The 24,492-nt window shown below is 42.5% G+C and overlaps 1 protein-coding gene across 3 annotated transcripts in view; it reads right to left on the bottom strand.

Moving 5' to 3' along the window:
* bcas3 (BCAS3 microtubule associated cell migration factor) overlaps window positions 1-24,208 on the bottom strand; it is a 273,081-nt gene extending 248,873 nt beyond the window's left edge. For 2 of the 3 annotated variants that reach the window (XM_062552309.1, XM_062552311.1), the window contains exons 1-6: window positions 16,031-16,106; window positions 15,140-15,230; window positions 14,439-14,493; window positions 13,911-13,986; window positions 6,637-6,743; window positions 1,126-1,207 (exon numbers count right to left, since the gene is read on the bottom strand). In XM_062552309.1, the coding sequence (XP_062408293.1) occupies window positions 1,126-1,207; window positions 6,637-6,743; window positions 13,911-13,986; window positions 14,439-14,493; window positions 15,140-15,210 (391 nt within the window). In that variant the 5' untranslated portion in view covers window positions 15,211-15,230; window positions 16,031-16,106. Of the gene's footprint in view, window positions 1-1,125; window positions 1,208-6,636; window positions 6,744-13,910; window positions 13,987-14,438; window positions 14,494-15,139; window positions 15,231-16,030; window positions 16,107-24,098 lie in introns of those variants that run through there. The other variant, XM_062552310.1, reaches the window with a different exon arrangement.
* Window positions 24,209-24,492: the final 284 nt, after the last annotated feature.

The raw sequence follows: 24,492 nt of genomic DNA, 5'->3' as shown, positions 1-24,492 counted from the left end.
GGCTGCCGCTTCTGCTTTCTGCCTTCTGTGCAAGATATAATTACCAGTCACACGCAGACCCATGAACCAGGCTGCAGCTACAGAGAGAAGAGAGAGAGAGAGAAAAGAGAGAGAGAGAGAGAAAAACAGAGACAGAGAGAGGAGTGCGGAGGAGATGATGAAAAGAAAGAAAGAAAGAGGAAGGGACTAAGAACAGGGCAGATGTGGAGAAAGAAAAAGATGGAGAAAGTGAGAGGAAAGTGAAATGGAGCGAGAATGACAGGGAGACGAAAGAAAGAGAGAGCACTAGAGAGAGAGAGAAAGAGAGAAAGAAGAAGAGAGAGAGAAAGAGAAAGAGAGAGAGAGAGAAGTGGACAAGAGAAATAGAGGAACGTCTCCATGTCTGGCCTGAGCGGAGCTTTGGCAGAGGGGCTCGTCGTGTCTGTGAGTTAGCCAGCTGACAGGAGGCCAACACTAATCTTAAAGCACTGATTTTAATATTAGGATGGGAAGCAGCGGGGCACTGGCACCGGCTCCATGCCATTAAGGAACACGAGGCAGTCTTTAATTTGAACATCTATATATTAGAGGAGAAAAAAATATACTAGCCAGAACTGCATAAATTGTGTCATATTGAGGATCAAAGGCTCCAGAACTACAGCCAGAGTGGAATTTCAGTGACCTTTTCTACTGAACCGATAAATACAAAATATTTTACAGTATTAACAAAACACAATGCACAGTTATTTTACCTTAAAATAACAGCTTCCAACTCATTTTGATGGCACACAAATCTACGGTAAAATATGGACGATGGAGGGGCTGGCATTACGTTGCCCATTTGTGCCCGGAAACCTCACACTGCACAATGCAACGCTGCTGTCCGGGCAGGAGCAGGGGAGCTTTTTTTTGTCTGCTTTAGACAAATTGCTTACGGTACTCAATATATTGAAAATTCCTAAAAACCAGCATCCAACATGGTCCCTGACTTCATGCGCGTGTCTGATGGAAATAAGGGAGCTCTGAGGGGAGCAGCTCATGTGGGCCTGTGGGGCTGGAGGACTGTGGGGCTGGAGGACTGTGGGGCTGCTGTCTGGGGATGGCGGCGCTTTAGTGGGGGCTTGGCAGCGCTGGGCAGATACTCACTGATATGGGGAGCGGGCAGGAGCCGGGCGGCCCGCACTGGACCGTGGCGCACTGAGAACAGCTCCTGTGCCTCTCCACTCAGCTGTGGGCATAAAAACACACACACACACACACACACACGCACACACACACACAAAACAAAACAACAAGGGCTGATTATAGGGAGAGTAACCACCTGAGAACACTTAAAAGTACTGAACAAGTGCAGTGTGTAAGTACAAGACTGAAAACTTGACACAAGTGTGAGACAAACATACAGTAGGTTTCAAATTAGTTTGCATTTAATATATGGCACTGCCTGTATAAAGTATACAAACAACATTACAATTGTCTGTGCCTGTGTGAGTGTGTGTGTGTGTGTGTGTGTGTGTGTGTGTGTGTGTGAGAGAGAGAGAGACAGGGAGGAGTGCGGGTGACAGGTAGCAAAGAACCATAGCTCAAGGGTATCATATGACAGAGGTGCATGATGGGAAGAGAGCACTTAGAGTAGTGTGGGCAATCAGTGACAGTACTCCCGACATTAAAACCCACTATGGAGCAGTCACTGTGTACTTCCAGAAATCTGCCCTTCTGAAAAACCATTCGGCGGTCCATTTTCCCCTGTCTGAAGGGCCATGTGTAAAATAACAATGAGGATAGAGGAGGAGGAGGAGAAGAGGGAGGAGAGAGAGAGAGAGAGAGAGAGAGACAGGGCCTCCCTTGCACTCAAAAACATGAAAGTCAATTTGTTTACAGCAGGGAGAGAAATATCAAAGAAAACATTGTTTAGGCTGTGGTCGTGGAGAAGCGGTTCGGCTGAAAGACTTGCTCAGGGATCGCAAAGCCAAACACTGCTGCGTGTGATGGTAAACTGACTTTGGGGCCACACAGGGGAAAACTGTGTCGAGGAGCTATCTGGGAACGAGGGACGAAGGGGTGGAAAAAAAGGCACAAGTGGCTTTCAACATTGCCACTTGTGCATACAACATACACACGAGTCAGCAAAAACATTTGCAAAACAATTCACTAAAAGCAGGCAAATATAATGTAAGTGCATTATTAATAGCTTCTTACATATACATTATGACAAATTACAATGCGTAACTTAATACAATAATGCTATAGTTGCACCATGTTTGTTTGAATTAATAAACATTTATATTTATTAACACTCAGCCTAGATCAAAATGATAGGACAGAAAAACATTGTGATTACGGTACATTCTTGATCGTCATGAATCTAATGTGCTATAGGCTAAGTGAATACTTACACAGTGTGTGTGTGTGTGTGTGTGTGTGTGTGTGTGTGTGTGTGTGTGTGTGTGTGTGAGAGCGAGATTGAGTGATTGAGAGAACGAGAGCGAGAGAGCGGATCTGATTCGGTGTCTCCTGTAATGCAAAACCTCCTACCCCGCGTCCTCGCGGCCAAGAAACAGTTAAGCGCCGCGGCTGGCTCGGGAGCTGCGCCTGGCCTGGGTAATCAGGCTCATGCTTGGCGGGGTCACCCGTTTTAGAGGGACCTTATTAAGACGTTCCTTATAATCAATACAGACGTACTTCCAATTACGGCGGCTCTCGGGGCTAGAGAGGCCTCGTAATGCAATGATGGAATTATCAATGCTGCTGATAAACTTTGTGCAGCGGGAGGCTGAGGGAGAGGGGGCTGGGGGGGAAGGCAGACGTGGCCGTGAAAAACACAAGAGCCCATGTGGAGTGAGAACAAAGACAAATTTGTCTCACGCTGCAAGACAAATAATATCCAGACAACAGTGCGGAATGGGCTTCACGTGGCAAAGTTGAGGGGGGTAGTTGCGCAGTGAAAGCCAAACAAGTCAAATATGAAAGACGACGACACAAAGCAACGTGTAAACTTACATGTTCTGAAAACACAACAAAACTCAATAACTGTCTTTTCATGTCCCAAAACCATAAAGGCGACTCCTCCTTCTTTTCTCTTCTCTTCTTTTCTGTCTTTGTCTCTCTCTCTCCCTGACCCAACAGGTCTAATCTGCTTAGCTTCTACCTGACAAGACAGTTGGCGGTTTCATTTAGATGCGATTACAATATTTTCATTTCACTGATGACTGTTTGCACGGATGTAGACGTGACTGGATGTAGACAGGACTACCGCCTCCGTGTATGTGTGTGTGTGTGTGTGTGTGTGTTTGGGGGGGGGGGGGTATTAGTGCACCAGCTCTAAAGCATGGCCAGAGAGCCTCCTATCGTTCAGACAGCCCGGCAACTGTCGCTTCAGGTTCACCACCAGCCACCAACACCCCTCCCCCCCTCGCCTCTGTCCACTCCCCCGCAGCTATTGTTTTAAGAGTTGGAGGCTTTGTCATCCCCACCACCCCCCCACCCCCTGTATGTTAAATTACAGACAACGTGCATTATCACATTACTGGCCATAATCCACGTGTCCAAAGCAGATAAGCACATCCTGAGGATGATCGCTCTTTTGCTCAATTAGTAGCCTTTTCAGAGCGCTGGCCCCTGCAGATCAGAGCGAATGTTTTTATTAAGAGTGCTTGCGACAGACTTTAGCGGGAGACTGGGACGGGATGGGGATGGGGATGGGGTGGGGTGGGGTGGTGTTGGGGGTGGGGTGGGGTGGGGGGGGGGGGTGTAACAGCGGGAGAGATTAACGGTGAGATGTGGAGCACAGCAGGTTTAGAGGAGCATCCGCCCCACTCACACGCTCACGCAGGCAGCGCCTCTCCTCGCTCTCCCTTTCTCTCTCCCTCCCTCTCTCCCTCCCTCCCTTTCCCTCTCCCTCTCCCTCTCTCCCGGGTGGCTAAATCCCTTCGGCCGCTGACAAATGGCACGCTGGGAATAATGGAATTTGGCTGGATTGTGAGGTTTATATTAATGCCACTGTCATTCTGCATTACCCGCCACGCTCATCCGCCCCTCGTCTCGCCCTGGCCGCGGCCTCGCTGCACCGGCCATCCATCAGCCAGCGGTTTTGTGCGCTGCCAGCTGCATTACTGTTTATCGCTGCAATATGCAAAATTGCTTCTTTTTCTTGTTTGTCTGTGGTTGTGTGAATGCGTGTTTGTGTGGGAGAGAGAAAATGTGTGTGTGTGTGTGTGTGTGTGCATGTGTGCGTGTGTGCGTGTGTGCGTGTGTGCGTGTGTGTTATTTTGCATTTCATTTCATTCATGTCAATCCAGTGTCAAAACCTCTGCTCTCATACTCCATCTCTCATTTGCCCGCTCAGACTGAAAGAGCACAACACACACAAGCCGAAGGAAGAGATAAAAACAACACAAGGACAGAGAAGCAACGGAAAGGGCATTCTTTTGATTCTTGGATAGCAAAGACTGTCCAAGTAGCAGACATAATTTAAGCAGGAAAACACATATTTGCACAGATGCACCCGGGCACAGCACACACACACACACACACACACACACACACACAGAATGGATGAATAAGTGCTCTTTTGGCTGGATGATTAAGCTTTCAAAACATTTAGAATAAGACTGACTTTCCGAGACAGGCTTTTGACATGTAAAAATACTTCTGACAATGAATGTCAAACTTTTCAGGAGCTGGGAGAGTTTTGAGGACTCATTTAGTAGCCTGTTCAATTGTCCTCTATTTTACTCACATGGATGTCACCTGTCCAACGTGCCATATCCACCTTGCATACCCATGCTCTGATGTAATGACAACGGTAACAATTTCCAAATAAATGTCAAAACCAAACTTAGACACAGACGCAGACACACACATACACAGGCAGAGACACAGAGACAGAGACAGACACAGACACAGACTCAGACTCAGACACAGACACAGACACACACAGAGACACACACACACACACACACACACACACACACACACACACACACACACAGACACACACACACACACACACACACACACCTTAAGCGCACACAACCAATTAGCCCTGTCTAATCAGACTGTTATTTGCTACCCGTCTAAGACACCTCTTAAGTCTTGACCCAACAGTGAGGAGATACCATAAACTACACACACAAACTGAGGAGATGCTGCTAACACCACACACACACACACACACACACATTCCTGTAAGTGTGATTTAATGCACACTTTCAGAGGACACACGTTCTTTGAAGTAAGATCTAACATACGTGCACGCACACACACACACACACACACACACACACACACACACACACACACATACACACAGCTATTCCTTCCTTCCTCGACTCAACGCCATTATGGAGGGTGTCGGCTTAGCAGCTGTCACAAACACTTCACAGTCACTCATGGCCTGATACTGAGGTGCTTTCAACACTTTCCCTGCCTTGTAGAAAACAGACTCCCTCCCTAGGCCTACACAGACAAGAATATGTCAGAGTGATGTCAAGGCAACCACTGACCAATTCAACACTGACTTTTACTTTCCCTCTTATGGTCATCATCAACAAGAAATAATTCCACATGTTGCAAGAGTGGGCTCTATTTTTTTTCCAGTAGTTTGAAAATGAATTTAGACGTTATAATAAATAAAACTATTTGTCCTTCGTACATTTCATTACAGTTTATGTAACATTTTTCTCAGTCAATTGAACTGCATAATAACACCACAGAACATGGGACAGAGTTCCCTTGCAGCACTTCACCGACAGGCTATACTCTGCCTGACAGCACAGACAAACCTTTGTCTTTATTGACATCTAGTGGAGACTGACACAAACTACATCCACTTCAGTTCAGCTTCTGTTCTGCCCTAAACAACATTTGTTAATATTATCTTTTCCATTTGAGGATATTCTTTGTTAAATATTCTTGCATTATCATGAAAATAAACCTCTGTAAACACCTCTGTAAAAGTGTTTTAAGGGCACTAGCTTTAGCACTGAGACCACACAGCTTCAGAATTATTTGATAACACTGTTGCTACTGTGATCATCTCCCATACTCCCATGATGCATCTGATGGGAAAATGGACTTTGGTCACAAGGCCCATACAATATACACACAGATCGGTCTCAGACATTCCTATGCAGTCACACCATCATATGACTCACTATAAGAGTTCAATATGGGTGTTTACTGTTTACTCACTGCAGACACTTATCAAACAGGCTGCCTCAGATGACTTCACCTAATAGCTCACAGCAGTTCAACATGTCTACCGCAAAGACACTACTGAGCATGATAAACCACTGTAATCACTTGTAATTACTTGTAGTTGTATACCACTGATTGAGAAGAGGTGTAGGATCTGTTGATGAGTAGGCTGAAGCCCTCTTTGAGCACTGGGGCAAAGCAGAGGTGAGGGATACCGTAGGTTCTCATTAAGGGGTTTGCTCATTCACGCAGGTAGTTTACAAAAGAGCAAAGTAGGCAACAGGGAACTAAACAGAATCTCTATGGAGAGTTGCACAGGGCGTGAGTTAAGACTGCTTCAGACAGAGGAAATGGACACCACTTTTTTGACCAACACAAAACGGAAATGGACACAATACCTTTTCTGATCAGTTCAGTTCAATCTTTGAAACAAGTACAGGTAGTTGGATAAATACTCACCGATATGCTCCAAATCTGCATGCCGTCCGAGTAGCCGATCATCAAACACAGGGGAGGATCGTTGCCACTGCCCTGCATCTCCAGGAACTCCGGGGAGCGGGACACATCTGTGCACAAACATCAGAGAAACACTTGAGTCCGTCCTCGTACTACAGCTCTTTTATCGGCTTTTGCGAGCACCCAGGGCGCTTTACATATCATGCCTCACACTCATCCATTCACACACCGATGGTGGAGGCTGCCATTTAAGGCGCCAACCTGCTCATCGGGAGCACTTGGGTTAGGTGTCTTGCTCAAGGACTTGCACATCGAGTTCGTCACTTCGTCAGGAGAAGTTGGGCTCGAACCAGCAACCTTCCAGTTACTGGACGACTCCTCTACCTCCTGAGCCACTGTCACTTGTTTTTTTCCCCCATGCAGAAGACACAAGTTTAACTGGATGTTGAAAGACAACTGCAAGTTCTAAAGTCAATTGCTGTGACTGCTTTGGGAACAGACATGGTGCTGTATTTGGAGAGTGAGTGCATCCTAGCCTGGATGTTCCCATCCTGCCCCGCAGTGATTTCATTCACGCTACTAAGGCAGTCTGGAAACTACCGCCCTCATTTTTGCCTGAGATAGGGGACCAATCACAAAACAGGGGGGAATAGAAAGCAAGACGATGATGAGCTATGCACAGACGCATTTGATAAACATCCGTGGCGCCCAATGAACGGATCTGGGCATTTTTTTTTCAAATACGAGAAAATTAACGTCTGGTTGCCAGACTACGTCTCATTTGAGAAGTGGTAGGCGCTAGCCAGGCTATCATCTACCTCAGAGGTTCCCAAACTTTTTTCCCCCACAGACCATCTTCTAAATCCTGACTCGGTTCGCGTACCCCCACCATCTGACACATTAAAAAAGTAGCACATTCTACTAACGCAGCCCAGACATCATGTTTAATAATAAGCCACCTTTTTTAATGAAAACATAGCATGCTATAGAGTTTGCAAATTATTTCCTTTAATTTCATGTTTCTATGTCATTATAACCAGATTCTAAATTATTTATTTATTCATGACAATTTGAAAAGCTACATTTTAACACCTCTCCACCATAGCCCTTTTCATCTCGCATTTGTTGGTAGAGAACCCATCGTGAGTGTGTGTGTGTGTCTGGGACCCCAGATAGCACCGTTCAGCCTTCTGGAGGTGTTGTGTGCCTAATTCAATGAAACATCAATGAAGATGTCTGCTTGACAACCTCAGTGAAATTCTCTCCAAGGTTGTTCTGTTGGTGACGTTTTTGCACACAAAAGTTCTTAATGATTTTGTTTTGTGACTGCAAATAGGCTTGGCTGTTGATTGGCCACTGTGGGAAATCCCCTACCTATCCACGATATTCCTTAGCCAACAATGGACGTCACCATGACACTGGTATTCAGACAACGGTTTACTATTTCCAGCGAAAAAGCATTGTATCGATTTTAACGTGACGGTTGACAGTGCTTAACATATCATAACGCATATAAAAGTAAACTTTTATATTTTATATCGGTTATATATTATGTAGTATAGCCATGCTGAGGGCAGAATTTTCAACATTTCGAAAGAAATCGAAGTTGAAGCATACTCTAGTTAGCGTACTGAGAATGCACAAAGCTATAATGTAAACAGAATGAACGGAAGTTGAAAACCGGACAAATGTCTGGTTTAAGGGAAAAGGTAGATGGCATTAGGAATTTAACACCGCTCCTGTGTATTTGAAATTAGCCATCATTTGTTCATGCAAATTTAGTGCAGTTGTTTTTAGTACATTTTCAATTGTGTTTTTTTCTTCACTGTTCATTTAGGACAGTGAGTAGTGACAGGCAGTGAAGGGGAGAGAGAAATGGGTGGGATTTGGAAATGAATGCAGATTCAAGCCCCGGCCCCCAGGGGTACTTGGACCCAAAGGTGGTACAAATGCTGCAAACACTTGTGCCACAGGGGAACAACTAAGGCATACATTGACGGCAAAGAACCAAAAAACACATATCAACAGAGAAGAAAATAATGATTGTAAAAAGGTGTAGTTTGAAGCAGAGTGAGTGAGAAGTGAGCAAACCCTGATATTTAAGCATACTGCAGCAGGTCTTAAACCAGTATCCAAGCAATATTCCCACAACGTATACAGGAAGATGCTGCTCAGATAAGTCAAACACAATCACCCAAACAGAAGTGGAGCTGGACAAACTGAGGAGTAAACAACTTTAAAAGGGCCAATGTATTGCATCACTAAACAGGCCAGCTGTTGTAAGATCACAGTTCCTATCTGGCTCAAGCACACTGGTGTCACTGTGGAACGCACTAGCTATCACTCATGTCCGTAACGAAAAACAAACCATTGAGTGGTTCACAGGTAGCCTCTCTGTTTAGGACTTGTGTGCCTAAAGTGACAGAGTCTTTCTTTACATTCTAACTGTTGATCATCTGTTCATGATCTGATACAGAGTATGGTACTACATTTCATAATTGATGACTGTGTGTATAGGAAGATAACACGGCTCCACAGACTTTTTTGTGTTATTGAAAAACACAACAGTAGTGAGAGGGAGAAAAAAATACTAAATCGACAAAAAAAAACTCTCAGACCACTCAATGGAGAGACAAAGTTGCGCTTTTCATCTGTTATGGCTTAAAGACACTGTCATCTGTCAGTAACACCTTTTGAATAAACTATTTACAGCAACGACTGTTATTGTAAAGGTGGTCGGTGCCTGTGTAGGCCGGGCTATGTAAACACATACAGCCAAAATGCTGATTCAATTGACAACTGGGCAAGGAGAAAAACAATACTGCAGCCAGCCTCTAGAGGAGGCAAACACAGCTTTAAGTATCCCTTTACTACCATCTTTTCCCACAGTCTCTTATGGGAGTGTTGCCACTCTGTTTTCTCTACCGCCGTGGAGGATGTGCCATGTGCCTACGTTAAAGATAGCTTGAATCCTACAGAATTCCACACACCTTCCACACAACCCCCTTGTATCGGTTCAAGAGATTGGGTTTCAATGACAGATTCATTCAGCCTAATAAAACATAAAACCATAAGAAGGCTGACAGCCGACAGCTGACAGCAAACATTAGAAGGTACTTGTCCTCCACACTGGATCATCCTCACTCAATTCTTTATTTCATATTAAAGAAGCATTACAGACTCAGAGCTCATGCGCAAACTAGCGCTTGGCTTGGCCAAAATAGTTGACATTGATAAATGTATCAAAGTTTCCTAGTTTACTAACTACCAATTAAAAGATTTAGAGAATATTTTATGTATTTATGGCATGGCAGGATAATGGAATATAGACCTAGAGCCTAGTGCAGATTCTGCTCCTAATCTCACGACCACTAAAAACTGCAACAATAGCCTACGTACAGTATATGAGCAACTATTCAATGCTTCATTCAATTAACCCATTTCCTTCAACCTAATCACAGCTACTGAGTCATAGAGAATCAGATCTATCCTAATCATATGGCTATACACCAGCTGTGTCTTCAGTCTGTTTTTGACGTTTTGTCTTCCACATTCATGAAAGGGTTGGTACGAATGTTGTCATGTTTCATGAAACAGTCACGAATCGAATGCTTCATGTGGAGTTCATGACAACTGTTATGAATGTGTTATGAACGAACCCGTCACGTAAAGTGTTCGTTCATAACACATTCATTACATTAAATGTATTTTTTTTCCTGCAGCGCAGCTGTGCAGCCTTCATTGTATACAGTTTGGGAAACAATACTCCGCGTTAGCTACTCTACTCTATCTACTCTAACTTATACCCCTCCAACGCAGATTCTGTTGTTTCTGCCAGACGTTTTCAAACTCTCAAATCTCAGACTTACATAATCATGTCCAACCCAGCAGTTTCTCAAATGTTACAATACAATAGCAAATATGCAGTCTGTTTCCCATGTGTTGCTCCTTGTTCCTTAAGGGCTCAGTATATTCGACACAGTGATCGCTGTGCACACCAGTGTGCCATCAAAATGACATCAATACCAATAGCGTGCAGCACATTTCAGTCCCATTTCAACCAGTCATGTGCATCTCTATTCTTTCTAACTTGCACATCTGCAGGATAGATGAGCTAGAAGCCAAGATCAGATACCAGGTGTAACTCTACAGACATCAGGCACCACATCTTTGCTAAAGTTTATTCATAAATCAACGGAGGACAACATCAAGGCCGAGATCATTACAAATAAACTTTATATATAAGGCTATTTATCTCACACATATTAAATGGAAAATAAATATAATATATTTAAAAATGGGGATCAGAGGGTGAAGTTTGCAGTAGAATTGGAGAGGATTTGTAAACTGTAGAGTTGTGAAGTTTGAATAGTCAGTTGGAGAAGTTATCAAAGTTATCAGCAAGAGTTACAGCACAGAGGAATTAAGAGAAATGAACTAGAAATCAGGGACCTGGCAATATTCCACCAAGAAGCAATGAGGACATTTATTTTCATTCTCTCCCCTGTTCCAACCTCCAACAACAACAACATTCTAACTAGTCCTCTTGTTCACATTTGATGTGTCTTCAACAGTGTACAGATTTGATAGCAATTACCTTTCTACAGCGACGACACATCGAAAACTGGAACTAGAAGTATACAGTGGCAAAAAAAAAGTGTTCACCGGCCCTTCGATATTTACCCTTTCACTGTTTTTATGAATGGAATCTTGATCAATTTCATTTGCTCTTTTTTTATAATCATTTACAAAAATTACCTTTTTAAAATCAAAGTGAACGAAAATTTCTTCAAAGCAAGGTTAATTCATTAAAAACATAGCCTATAACGCAAAATAAGCACCTAAGCAACTTTGCAACTTTGCACAACCTAAGCAACTTTGCACAATTAAAGCATGGGGTCTGCATGGATAGATATCCATGAGGCTTCTGGATACTTAATTTTCACTCAATTTTTCTTTGCAAAACTGCTCAAGCTCTGTCAGGTTGGAAGGGCATCAGGTGTGAACAGCCCTTTTCAAGTCCAGCCACAGATTTTCTATAGGATCGAGGTCTGGGCTTTGGTTTGGCCACTCCAAAATATTCACCTTGTCTTTAAACCATTTCTGTGTAGGTTTCGCAGCATGCTTCAGCTCACTGTCTTGCTGTGAAGTAAATTTTCTTTCAAGTCGTAGTTTTCTTAAAGGGATAATCCGGAGTGAAATGCACTTTAGATCAATTTTTCGGACTATTGGGTGTACATACGTTGAGTTGACACCAAAATCATGTCATTCGGATGTATTTTGAGAAAGTTCGAGCTCACCGTTTTTAGCCAAACTCGTTAGCCTGGAAGTGACCGGGGCGTGTCCTTTCGCCGCTACAAAACGCTATTTTTATACATCTTCTACTGTTCCAAACAACACTACACTTACGTGGTAGTGAGTAGAGGTTCCCTAAAGCCAAACCGAAGTATCCGCACGTCTTTATGTGGTCGGATAGAGAGTCCAGAATGAATTTAATCGAGTCCGTACCTTTCCGGAAATGTTAGTAAAGTGTTGTGAAAACGTTGCTAGCTGCAGCAACGACATTTCCGGAAAGGTACTGACTCGATTAAATTCATTCTGGACTCTCTATCCGACCACATAAAGACGTGGGGATACTTCGGTTTGGCTTTAGGGACCCTCTACTCACTACCGCGTAAGTGTAGTGTTGTTTGGAACAGTAGAAGAGGTATAAAAATAGCGTTTTGTAGCGGCGAAAGGACCTGCCCCGGTCACTTCCAGGCTAACGAGTTTTGGCTAAAAACGGTCAGCTCGAACTTTCTCAAAATACATCCGAATGACATGATTTTGGTGTCAACTCAACGTATGTACGCCCAATAGTCCGAAAAATTGATCTAAAGTGCATTTCACTCCGGATTATCCCTTTAAGGTTACGACTCCCTTGAATCCTTGTGCAATAAAGAGCCAAGATAGAAATACACAAAACAACTCAGAGAAATCATATATTTTGCTGAATTCATTGTAACCTTTACTAGCCTTACCGGGCCTGTTGACATGAAGCATTCCCACAACACACCACCACATTTCAAATTAGGGAAGGTGCATTTGCAAACATGTGCAGTGTTTGCAGTCCGGCAAACATAACATGCAGTCTGATGGCCAAAAAGCTCAACTTTGGTCTCATCAGCCCGAAGAAGTCACTCAGTTTGCAGCCTGCTCTAGGAAGATTTACACATTTGCCATTTTCCTTACATTCCTTAATGTCCAGGGATGTCACAAATCAATGAAATTCGCTTTTTTGCCTTATTTCCAGTTATGTTTTGGGGGGCTCTTATTTTACAACCATTCCTACTGTGAGCTACTAAACAGAAAAGAGATAAACATAGACATAAACATAGTGAAATTCAATAACATGGAACGATAATATTATCATAGCACTCCAAAGTGCCACTCCAGGGGATGTTCAATGACTTAAAACATTCTTTGTATCTCTCCCCTTACTTATGCTTTTCAATTACATTTTCTCTGAGTTGTTTTGTGTTCTTTTGTGTTCATGGTGCAATTGTAGCAAGAAATACCGATTGACCAGTGACTGGCCCTTCCAGGCTTTATATTCTATATTACATTAATACACAGGATTAGATGTTAAAATCCCTTGTGCCAAAATCCAAGGCAAATACGGATTTCAATGAAGCCCATGAATAGGACTTCCTGCTTTCAATGATGTAAAATGATGATTTTTACATCATTGAAAGCAGGAAGTCCAACATTGAAATCCGTATTTCTCCCATCTCAAGGCAAACTGAAGGAATGATGCACGACCATTCAAAAACATGACTGGTTTTCTAAAGATACAAAACTTAATGCTAATCGGTGAAGTGTCCCTTTAAGGTGGGGGGTGAATAATTATGCAATCACTTATTTTGTGCTATATTTTCTTAACACGACTTTGTAGAAAATCTGACACTTTGACATTAAAGAGGGGATGTTTGTCATTTTTAGTAATAAAAGCTCAATTAAATTGATCAAGATTCCATTTTTAACAGCAGTAAAAGGAGAAATATCCAAGGAGGGTGAAGCTCTGACCAAAAACCCAAGGGTACACTGAGCTATTCACTGATGCACGCACCAACACCAACATTCCATACAGTTTCATCTTGACTAGATTATATTTCACTTCATATAATTCATTCATTTTTCTACTATGTTGTAATAATGTATGCAATGCCATGTAACCTGCATATATTCCAAAAACTTGAATGCTGAATGAATGCATGGAAGCAAGCATGAATACTTACCATTAAGATCAGCCTTTTCAAACCGCACCCAAACAATCTTCTCCTTCTCATCAGTTGGTGGAGTTCCTGTATATGCCTTGTTAGATGACAAAAAAAAAGGATCAGAGAAACACTGGAAAGCATGGACTGTTTAAAATGTAGGTTTAGTCATTTCTGACATTATATCCATCTATTGATCACCTATTGAAAAGAAAAAAGCTTAAATTAAGAGGATCTGTTGGGGGTCTGTTATCTCCAACAGCCCTCTTTACACTATTATTCCACTAATCAGTTAATTCAACAACCCAATATATTCAATATGAATGAGCCTGAGAGGGAGCTCACATCTTAAACTTAAACTAACCCAACTCATGTAACAATTCACTAATCCTCACAAGAAACACGAGGCTTGACGTGAGTGCAGTATACACTTTCAATTTACTGTACAGATTCAATGTGAAGCGCTATTGGTGTCTTGTTGTTGTTGTATTTCATTGTCATTTCATTCAAACCTCACACGCCACTCGCCATGATTAACATTACACTCACCTGAGGGACAACATCCTGTAGAAATGTGACCACACTCTCCATGTATGACTGTTCACTGAAAGACAATGCACAATGACAGAAAGACAGTCAGTAATACATCATTCTCATGTGTCCTCAATGCATATTAGTCATTGACTTAGACAGACAGACAGACAGACGGACGGACAGACGGACAGACGGACAGACAGACAGACAGACATCAAGGGTGCTGGACCAATCAGCGATGAGAGGGATGTTGCTAGCATCGAAAGTGACAGTGGTAAACAGTATTTATTATGTGTTCATGTCAGTATCAGTTTGTACAGGTTAGGCGAAGTGGGAATTCCTGATCAATGTGATTGTTTAGGCTGGACAAATTACTTCAAAGTTAATAAGTTTACGCCCCTTACGTTGCTAGAGTTGGAAACGTTTCCCAATAGTGAGAGGCCAGACTCGCTGAAGTACTGTAGCAAGTCTGAAAACCAGGCTATACATTTACAACCCAAGGCCTATGTTCATCAAACCACCTTAGGAGCCCTTTTCATACAGAGCTGTTGAATGGGCAGTGGATACTGTCAAAGAAAAGATCCCCTTCAGCAGTTCCGGTGAGTGTGCACAGATAACAAGGCTGTTTAAAGAATGGTGTTACAAGAAAACACTGAGCTATATCTAGTGTAGTGAATATGTCTCAAAGAGAATGTGTGTCTTCAGAAAATACTTACGTGGCAGCCTGGGCTCGAACAACAACCCCTCCAGCACAGCGGCTTGGTCTGCGAGGGGAGTCACTTGCCATCCTCTTGACAAGTTTTTAACCTGTATCAGGACCAAATGCAAAATGTCACATGAATCTTTTCTATACTGAGGCATGTTAGAACCAGAATCAATCTAAGCTCTCTGCCTAAACTAATTTTAAGACTATAACTACAGTATATGGGCAATATAGTGGTGCTGATTGGGTTATTGTTGCTGGTTCATATCCATTATCTTGGAGATAACGTTAAGGTTACTTGGTTACAAGACCTCAAACGAATTTGCTGCTATGGTCCTCTTGTAAGGTAACGTAACGGAATGTTAAACAATAACGGTACCCTATAAATGCCCATGTTTCATGTCGTTTGAGAGGGAAAGGATGTACGTTTATATTTTATATTTTAGGAGCAGTGAGGAACGTTAGAGTTGCAACTTCTTATCCATGTAAGACAGCTACGTTAACGTTACAAAGCTGGCAAGCTATGTTACTGGATGACTAACTAACTAGCTAGGAGGCTAACGGTCTGTTACATTTCAGGATCAGAAAACTGACAGCTAGGCAAAGTTGTTGTTGTCACACCTGACATGGCATTACAGAGGACACTACCAGCGATATACAATGCATCCCCCGGCATGTCACTTAAGTAAGCAAGCTGGCTAATGAGCTATCAAGCTCTTTCAAATAACTCTGAATACTTTGCAAGCCACCTACCTAACGTTAGCTAGCTGGCTACCGCTAGCAACAGTTCTCCTTTGTAAGGCATGACATTGTATACTACTCATAACATATTTTAGATATGACATTGTTTGAAATCATATCTTAGTATGCAGCAAGGTAGCCGAGATAATGTCATAAAACAAACCTTAATATGAACCAAAGATGGGTTTGCAGTCTTGTTCAAAGCAGAGGTCTTTATCGTACGCCTCAACACAACACAGCACAGCAGAAAAACAGCGGAACTAACCAGGGTACTACCAATCAGAGAAGAGGAAGAGCCTCATGTGACAAATCATCTTAGAAGGAGGGCGGGAGCGTGGCTGATTTTGACCCAATCAAAGTAACCTTCTCTTTGCTCATACTGGATGATTTGACGAGACGAGCACCCAATGTCAACTTAGAATGTTTACCTTATATTTTTTAGTACATAATTAAGGCCTGTCAAAATTCAGTAAACACGTATGTATTTTTTTTCGATAGCAATAATTTGTCTTCATCATGAACTGAATCGATAGGCATCACGCTGTTTTTGTGTTTGTTTACATCGACATCTCTGGTGACGTCAGCAAGCATGTTGCAGCGCACGGTCATTTTCTCAACACTGCATTGAAACCATGGAGGAAAGGCCAACTGGTTTATGGTTATGATCTATGGCTATGGTTATGCTATAGAATTTAAGATTTGGCAGACGCTGTTGTCCAAAACGACAGGATAAAAGTCGTACAATATTTAAAACGAACAGTAAACCGTTTTAAAAAATGGTAAGCCAACATTAATAATAACATAATGTGCAATATCAAATATAGCCTATTTAATGACAAAACAAATAGGCTACCATAGCCTACATATACAAACAGTAACTCTAAGAATTAATGAATTAAGTGTAAGTTGAACAGATGAGTCTTAAACCCCCTCATCCAAAACTGTCGCAGTAACGAGGCAATTCCACTAACGAAGAACCACTGAGGGGAAAAAAGCCTTGTATCTGACAGCATTGGTTGACACAACAGACGGTCTTCGGTGACCGCAGTGGGCAACTGGGGATGTAGGGCTGGATCATAGCATGGACCAGATCCAGAAAGTGGCTATGTGAAGAATTGGAATTTAATTCTGACTGCTGTAGGACGCCAATGAAGAGAAACTAGAAATGCAATTCCAAGGAATTACCAGTGCATGAAAATGCAAAAAAGTACAGATAGACAGGGCTGCCAAGTCACGCAATTTGACCCATTCTCACACCACATGCCATACTTGACATTTCTCACGCAAAATATTCCCCCATTCAGTGCACTATATGTATTTATTTTTCATGATAATAAACTTTGGTCCTTCCCTTGCCGTGGTTCAAGCAACTCTGATTGACTGACCGCAATAACCAATCCATCAGTCCTTTGTGCCTAAATCTAACCAACCACGGAAGGCATCACGCAATATAAACAAATCAGAAGCAACGGAAGGCGGGTCTTGGCGTCTCTAACTTATCTTTCAAACACAACAGCGCCAGCAAGTTCATTATTTTCATTGTTTAGGGTTGCTTACAATTGAATTGCAGACCAAACACCTTGAACTTAATCTTATGGCAGGTGGCCACCCCCACCTGCAGCAGCCCTCTCTCTCTCAGGCTTTAAGCATACAATCTCTCTGTGAAGACTACATATCCTGTTAAACTGTTTCCTCTGTCCACAACTGTTTCAAAATAAGTCCTCACCGCAATAATACACTATTAAATCATTTAACCATTGAAACTACTCAACTATTTAACTGTTCAACCATTCCAACTGTCAGTTATCATCAACTATGCCTCCAGTCAACTATAGATATGAAACCTCCATGTACCTAGCAACCAACAAAGCAACCATTCAAATTAAGTGTTTATGATAGTTTCCATAGCAACCAACATGATTATACTACAGTAACTTCTTTATTCCTGATAGTGGGCACCATGGATACCCTAGCAACTACTGTTTCAAAATAAAAGTCCTCAGTAGCAAGTTAGCTAGTTAGCATTGTTAACATAGTTAACAAAGTTAGCATTGTTAACATAGTAAGCATTTTAGCATAACTGCTAGAAATCATCAACTAAGTTAGCTAATCAACCTGGTTAGCATTGTTAACATAGTTAGCATTGTTAGCATTTTTACCATAACTGTTAGAAATCATTAGCTAAGTAAACCAATCAACCTGGTTATAATTGTTAGCATAGTTAACATTTTAACATACCTATTAATAATCATGAGTTAAGTTGGAACTAGAATGTTTAAGCTTTAAACTGTCTACCTTCACACTATAAACTCTCTTTAAACTATGCAACCACCATGTTTACCCTAGCTACACCTTAGTAACCATATCTACATGATCTATCGTTACATTTTTGCATTTTCATGCACTGGTAATTCCTTGGAATTGCATTTCTAGTTGCCCTATTATGATGTCATAATCACAATGTTAAGTCTATGGGGAAATTTTAATAGTTTTTATTTAATAGTTCAAAAAGTATTAAAGTTACAAAGTTGAAAAGTCATAGCAACCTGGTCCATTAGAAGACCTACGTGACACAGTTTGAATGAAGTTTCTAAGTAAAACGGTTGAAGAGAAATTGCGTACGGAAAAAGTGATCAGCGGAAGCCTAGGAGGAACAGTACAGTGCATTTTCATGCACTGTAATAAGAAGTCTAGGAAGAACAGTACAGTGCATTTTCATGCACTGTAATAAGAGGAGCTACTTGTGTCCTCTTTTGCAGTGGCCTCACTAAGTAAGTCACTAAGCTCGCAATGAGTTGCAATAGTCCATTTTGGAGATGACCATGGCCTGTAGGCTACAAGAAGTTGTGTGGCACACATATAAAGTCAGTTATAAAGAGGATATATGATATGATATGCACCCAGGCTTTTTTCGAGAGACAAAAGAGGACATCGATTTTCTAAAACGACGGCCAAGAGAAGGCTATTCAATCTAATTGAAACCCTTGTTGTTTCATGGGTCTCTCATTATAGATGTCTGATGAGCTTTATAGTGTTTCCCTAAAATGCCATATACTGCCACTGACATGACCACCACCACCACCACCATCACCATCATCATCATTAGCAGCAGCAGCAGCAACATCATCATTATTTGCAGTGGCCTAGGCTTAGTTCAGGCCTCAGTTCAAGCAATTGGACTTTATGTACACTGTTGTTCTGTAGAGCAATATAATTTACGGGCAATTCCATATCAGTTGGAACAGGTCCGACACCATGGTCCTCAGTTTTTCCTGATTTTTGGTCAGCCACTTCAAATGTGGATAGACGTGTCCCAAAAAAAGGCTGAAAATTACTGTATTTAATGAGCACCACTTTCTTTAAAACCTCTCTTACTTATCCTCTTCGTCCCAGTTGGGGCATAAGGCTACAATCATACTCTGCCACTGAACCCTGTCTCATGCTTTGGCCTGTGCTTTGTCCCAGGAAAGACCCATCCCCTTCAGCTCCGTCATCACTGTCCTTCGCCAGGTGTTCTTTGGTCTGCCCCTTTTTCTTTTCCCGATTGGTGTCCATCTCAAGGCAACTTTGGGTGGTCTTTCAGTGGGCATCCTCAATACATGGCCAAGCCATCTTAGTCTGCGCTTTTTGATGTCAAGAGACATATGGAAGCTGCCTGTCCTCTTGTAGAGTTCCTCATTTGAACTGATTTGGCCAAAATACGTTGCAGATTTTACGGAGGCAGCTGTTATGGTAGACGTCAACCTTTCTCATATCCTGCTTTGTTACTCTCCAGCACTCAGAACCATACAGCAGGACAGCCTTGACAATGCTGTTGTAGAGCTTGATCTTTGTTCTAAGGCTGTATTGTTTGGACTTCCAGATGTTGCGCAGTTGGCTGAAAGCACCTCTTGCTTTGTTTAGACGTGCCTTTATGTCTTTTTGTGCTCCACTTTCACTGCTTATAATGCTTCCAAGGTATGAAAATTCTTCATGTCAGCACCTCTCCATCGATGGTTATTGGAGGTGCTGTTGGGGTATTGATGCACATTACCTGGGTCTTTTTCTGGTTAATGTACAGACCAGTTTGCTTTGCATAATTGCTTAGCCGGTCAGTCTTTTCCTGAAAATGGCTATGGATGACTAGCCTAGAAATCTAGACACCCTAGAGGCAGCAAATGTAATTTGGCTGGCGGGGCAGTCTAGGCACGATCTATTGAGCCAGGGAGCTGAGAACCCCCAGCACCAGCGTTCCAATCACAGCGTGTATAGAGTCGGTGGGTGGGCTTAACATAATGGTGACTGACATGCGACCAGAGGTTGCGACGGTAACGCATCCTGTTATTTGAAAACAAGAAGATGATTCGTTTAGCGTTATCCTATTGCGTGGAGAGGGAAGGTTACGCATCCTGCTACTTGAAAACAAGAAGATGATTCGTTTAGCGTTATCCTATTGCGGGGAGGGAATTTGAAAGACAACTGTTTATCCCACCCCTCCGATTGCGCCCTGTCTACGGTGAGTGTCCAGACCCTACATCTTGATGTGGGTCTGGCTCGTCAGGCTAATGGATGACATGATCGCGAGGTCATCTGCAAAGTCAAGGTCCTCCATAAAAGAGAACAGGGTCCATTGGATTCCACGGGGACGGTCTGATGTTGTTTGACGCATCACCCAGTCGATGGTGATTAAAAACAGGGAGAGAACGCAGCCCTGTCTTACTCCAGAGTTGACAGGAAATGACTCTGTCAGGGTGTTATCAAAGATAGATTCAAAGTGTTCATAGAATGTTTTAATGATGTTGACAATTTTGGATGGTATTCCATATGCCCGTAGTATCTTCCATAGGCTCTCGCGGTGAACACTGTCAAATGCCTTCTTGAAATCAATGAAGTTAACATACAGGGGGGCATTCCACTCAATACTCTGTTCAATGATGTTGCGTATGGTAAAGATCTGGGGCCGGTTTCCCGAAGCCTTCTTAACGCTACGTAGTTCGTAACCTCTATCTTAAGCTCTACCTTAAGTACCTCACGCATTTCCCGAAACCTTCTTTGCTACGAATGTCTTTCGCACGTCGTTCGTTGGTAAGAGTGGTCTGGAGCACTCTCAGACCTCTCTTATCTGCACCTTAGCAATGTTTTGACTCGCGACGCTAGTCGCCGCCACTGTACCCTACAGCAATTTCCGTTACGCATGCAACTCATATGATACAAAATCACTATTTTGGTTCGCCAATGATTTTATGTAAGTATGCTAATTTAGAAAATAGTTTCTGGAAATGTTTTCATGCAAATAGGAAACGTGCACGCATTTGGAAATAGTTAAAAGCGCTTTATTCTTTGCTTCCCCCCACCGTCCTACAATGTTTAGGCCTAATGTGCGGGCTTGCTGTCATGTTTAATGTTAACCAATGGCACACAATACTGAATGAGGATGTTGGTCAATCAGCTGTGATTAAAAAAAGTCTACATAGCCTATTTCAACTAGAAAAGCACAAACCTCCCCCAAGCAAACACATGTAGCCTACGCCTCCTGCATCCAGACGGTGATACGAATCACTCACAAAATTAAAAAGTTTCTTCCTTGGGTCATTTCAGATCTTCCCTGGAAATTTAATCGAAATCCATCTTTAACTTTTAGAGTTAGCCTATCTTGCAAACAAACGGACAAACAAACAAACAAACAAACAAACTAGAAAAGCGCAGACCTCTGCTTTCAAACATGAAGCGTTCGAATATTTTTATCCATGCGGGAAACAAACTAACACACCAACAAACAAACCCAGATGAAAACATAACCTACTTACCTACGTAGATCATTTAATTTCTAGACTAGGCCTACGTGTTTTATCATTGTGTGCTAATAAGTTCATCCACGTTGAAGTTGCGTGAATGTTGTGGGGGCGATAGGCTATTATAAGCAATGGTTTTGGTGCAAAGAACGCTTTCATGAGTCTGTCAAGCCTCCGCGTGAAATAAAAAATCGATTTCTGAGCAATCGATGTCACCTAATTCAGCACCTTCATGGTGGACAGTGCCTTATACGTCGGACGTAAGGAGCTTTTCGTAAGAAGACTCCAAAGTGATAGTTCGGGAACCACGACTAGAAAGGTAAACAACTTTGGTAAGTTATACCTTTGGAGTCTTCGTAGCTCGCTAAGAGTGAACGTTATCGGGAAACCGGCCCCTGGTCAATACAGTCTCGACCTTTACGAAATCCTCCCTGCTCCTCTCTTAGCTTAATATCTATGGCACTATCAAGTCACTTTCAACAAGAATTCTCCAAAAGATCTTACTAGGGACGGACAAGAGTGTTATGCCTCGCCAGTTGTCACAATTTTTCCTGTCGCCTTTCTTGGGGAGCCTGCATATGAGGCCCTTAGTTCCAGTCTTTTGGTATGACATTTTGCTCCCATATCTTGGCAAAGAGTTCGGTCAGCACCCTGGAGGCTGTGGTGATATCTGCCATCAACATTTCTGCATGTAGCATGTCAATTCCTGGGGCTTTCCCCTTCTTTGTATTACTGATTGATTTTTCCACCTCAGTTTGGGAGGGAGGATCGGTGTTGATTTCAATGTCATCCAAGGGTTTTGGGTCTGCAGGCTCTTCTGGCACTGGTCCATTTAGCACTTCTTCAAAGTGTTGAGCCCATCTTTCAGCTTGTTCCTTTTCAGATGTTAACAGTTTACCTTGTTTATCTTTGACTAGTTTAGTGTTGATGTTCTTCCGACCACTTAGCTGTTTGGTGATCCTATACACTGTGCTGAGTTTTCCTTTCGCTGCAGCCATTTCTGCTGCACTTGCCAGGTTTTCCACAAATGCTCTCTTATCCCTTCTGGCACTCCTCTTGACCTCCAAGTCTTTCACCTTGTACTCCTTCTTCATAAGTTAAATTAGTCTGGGTGACTTTGCAATCATCAGTTTGTCTTTGGCTTTCTTCCTCTCATCAATTTTCACCCATGTCTGAGGGGTTATCCATTGTTTGTCTCCTTTCTTTCTAAAGCCTATGACACTCTCTGCTGTCTCTTTGTACAGTTTTGCGATGTTCCCCCATGATTTCTCAACATTTCTCTGGTCTCCATTTTCACCCCCATTTTCTTCCTCCAATGCCCTGAAGCATTTTTTAAGTTCGATGGTGAACTCTTTCTGGACTATTGGTACAAGAAGCTTGTTAATATCAAACACTTTGTGTTGCTGTTTGATGGTAGGTGTTGCTCTAAGTTTCAGCCTGGGGCCTATTGCACAAAACTAGGATAAGGGATTAACCCGGGATATCTTGGTTATCCTGGCTCAATTTATCCGTGATCCAGTTGCACAAAAGCGGGATAGGGGGCAGCAGGATATGTTATGGCATAAGTTACCATGGCGATTTATTCTGTGGAGCTAGCCTGCTCCTGACCAGGCTAACATCCAAGATAAGTTGATTCTAATGGTAATTACATTATCTGATTGGTTCAGCTAGCTGTCATTCAAATGAGACCTCCACGTGATTTTTTTAAAGAGCTGTACATTCCATTTATATATTATTTGCTACATGCATTTACTCGCAAAACACAAAATGTCTGCCTAATACCATATGGATGTCATTTAAATTATGGTGGTCTTATAATTAATAACATAGGCTTCTCGTTGTTTGCTTCTTTTTTGACAGATGTTTGATGAATAGGCTGCTGTAGTAGTTGATTGGAAGTGGAGGGGACATTTTTCGAAGGTGTTTTCAACTAATTCGGCTTTTAAGACAAATTAAGATACATTGTGCATCTTTGCGGTGGCAAAGCGCTTCCTTAATGACGTTGCGTGCCGAGACAAGGAAGCTACACACGTGGGTGCATACATAAATTTGCATTCAGTTGATCTGCCACACCTAGGCCTACTCCCGCTATGTAACAGAAATAATCATGATCCCCCATCCAAAAAAGTAAAACTTTACCTCGTTGTTAGTCTATATCAAAAGCGGTTATTCACTTTGTGTGCAAGACGCTATTTTTCGCGCCTTTTTTATTCCAACCGTGAGTTATTTGGGGGAGAAACGAGAACGCGCACACATACCGGATAACTTACACCTGGCTTGATGAATCCGTGTCTGCTGATCCTGGATTGGTCTTTGTGCAACCAATTAAGCCGGTATGCTCTTGTTTTGGATTCATTGAGCGCAGCTCAGTAACTTTAAGTTACTAACTTATAAGTATAAGTTACTAACTTATCCCGGATATCTTAATTCTGCTTTTGTGCAACGGGCCCCTGATCATACCTATCACCATATGGTGGTCGCTGCCGACATCAGCCCCCCGGTGGACTTTGACATCCAGAAGAGATCTTTGCCATTTCTTATTGACGATGATATGGTCGATCTGGTTGATAGTATGCCCATCTGGGGATCTCCAGGTTAGTTTATGTATGTGTAACAGTGCTGCTGCCCATTACAGCTACAGTTTATCTCACACTGGAGCTAAGTACACAAGACTGACAACACTATTTCCAAACACGCTTTATTTGCACACACAGGGACATTTAACAAACATTTCAAACACTCACCATGTGGCATTTTACTTCCCTGTCTGGGGACTGAGAGAAGACCAGACGGGAAGTCATGAGGGACATTTGAACTGTGGAGAGGGTGACCTCACTAACGAGAAGAGGCCAAG

This window comes from Sardina pilchardus, chromosome 13 (genome assembly GCF_963854185.1).
Source record: "Sardina pilchardus chromosome 13, fSarPil1.1, whole genome shotgun sequence".
Taxonomy (NCBI): Eukaryota; Metazoa; Chordata; class Actinopteri; order Clupeiformes; family Clupeidae; genus Sardina; species Sardina pilchardus.
This window is presented reverse-complemented; position numbering and strand designations above follow the sequence as displayed.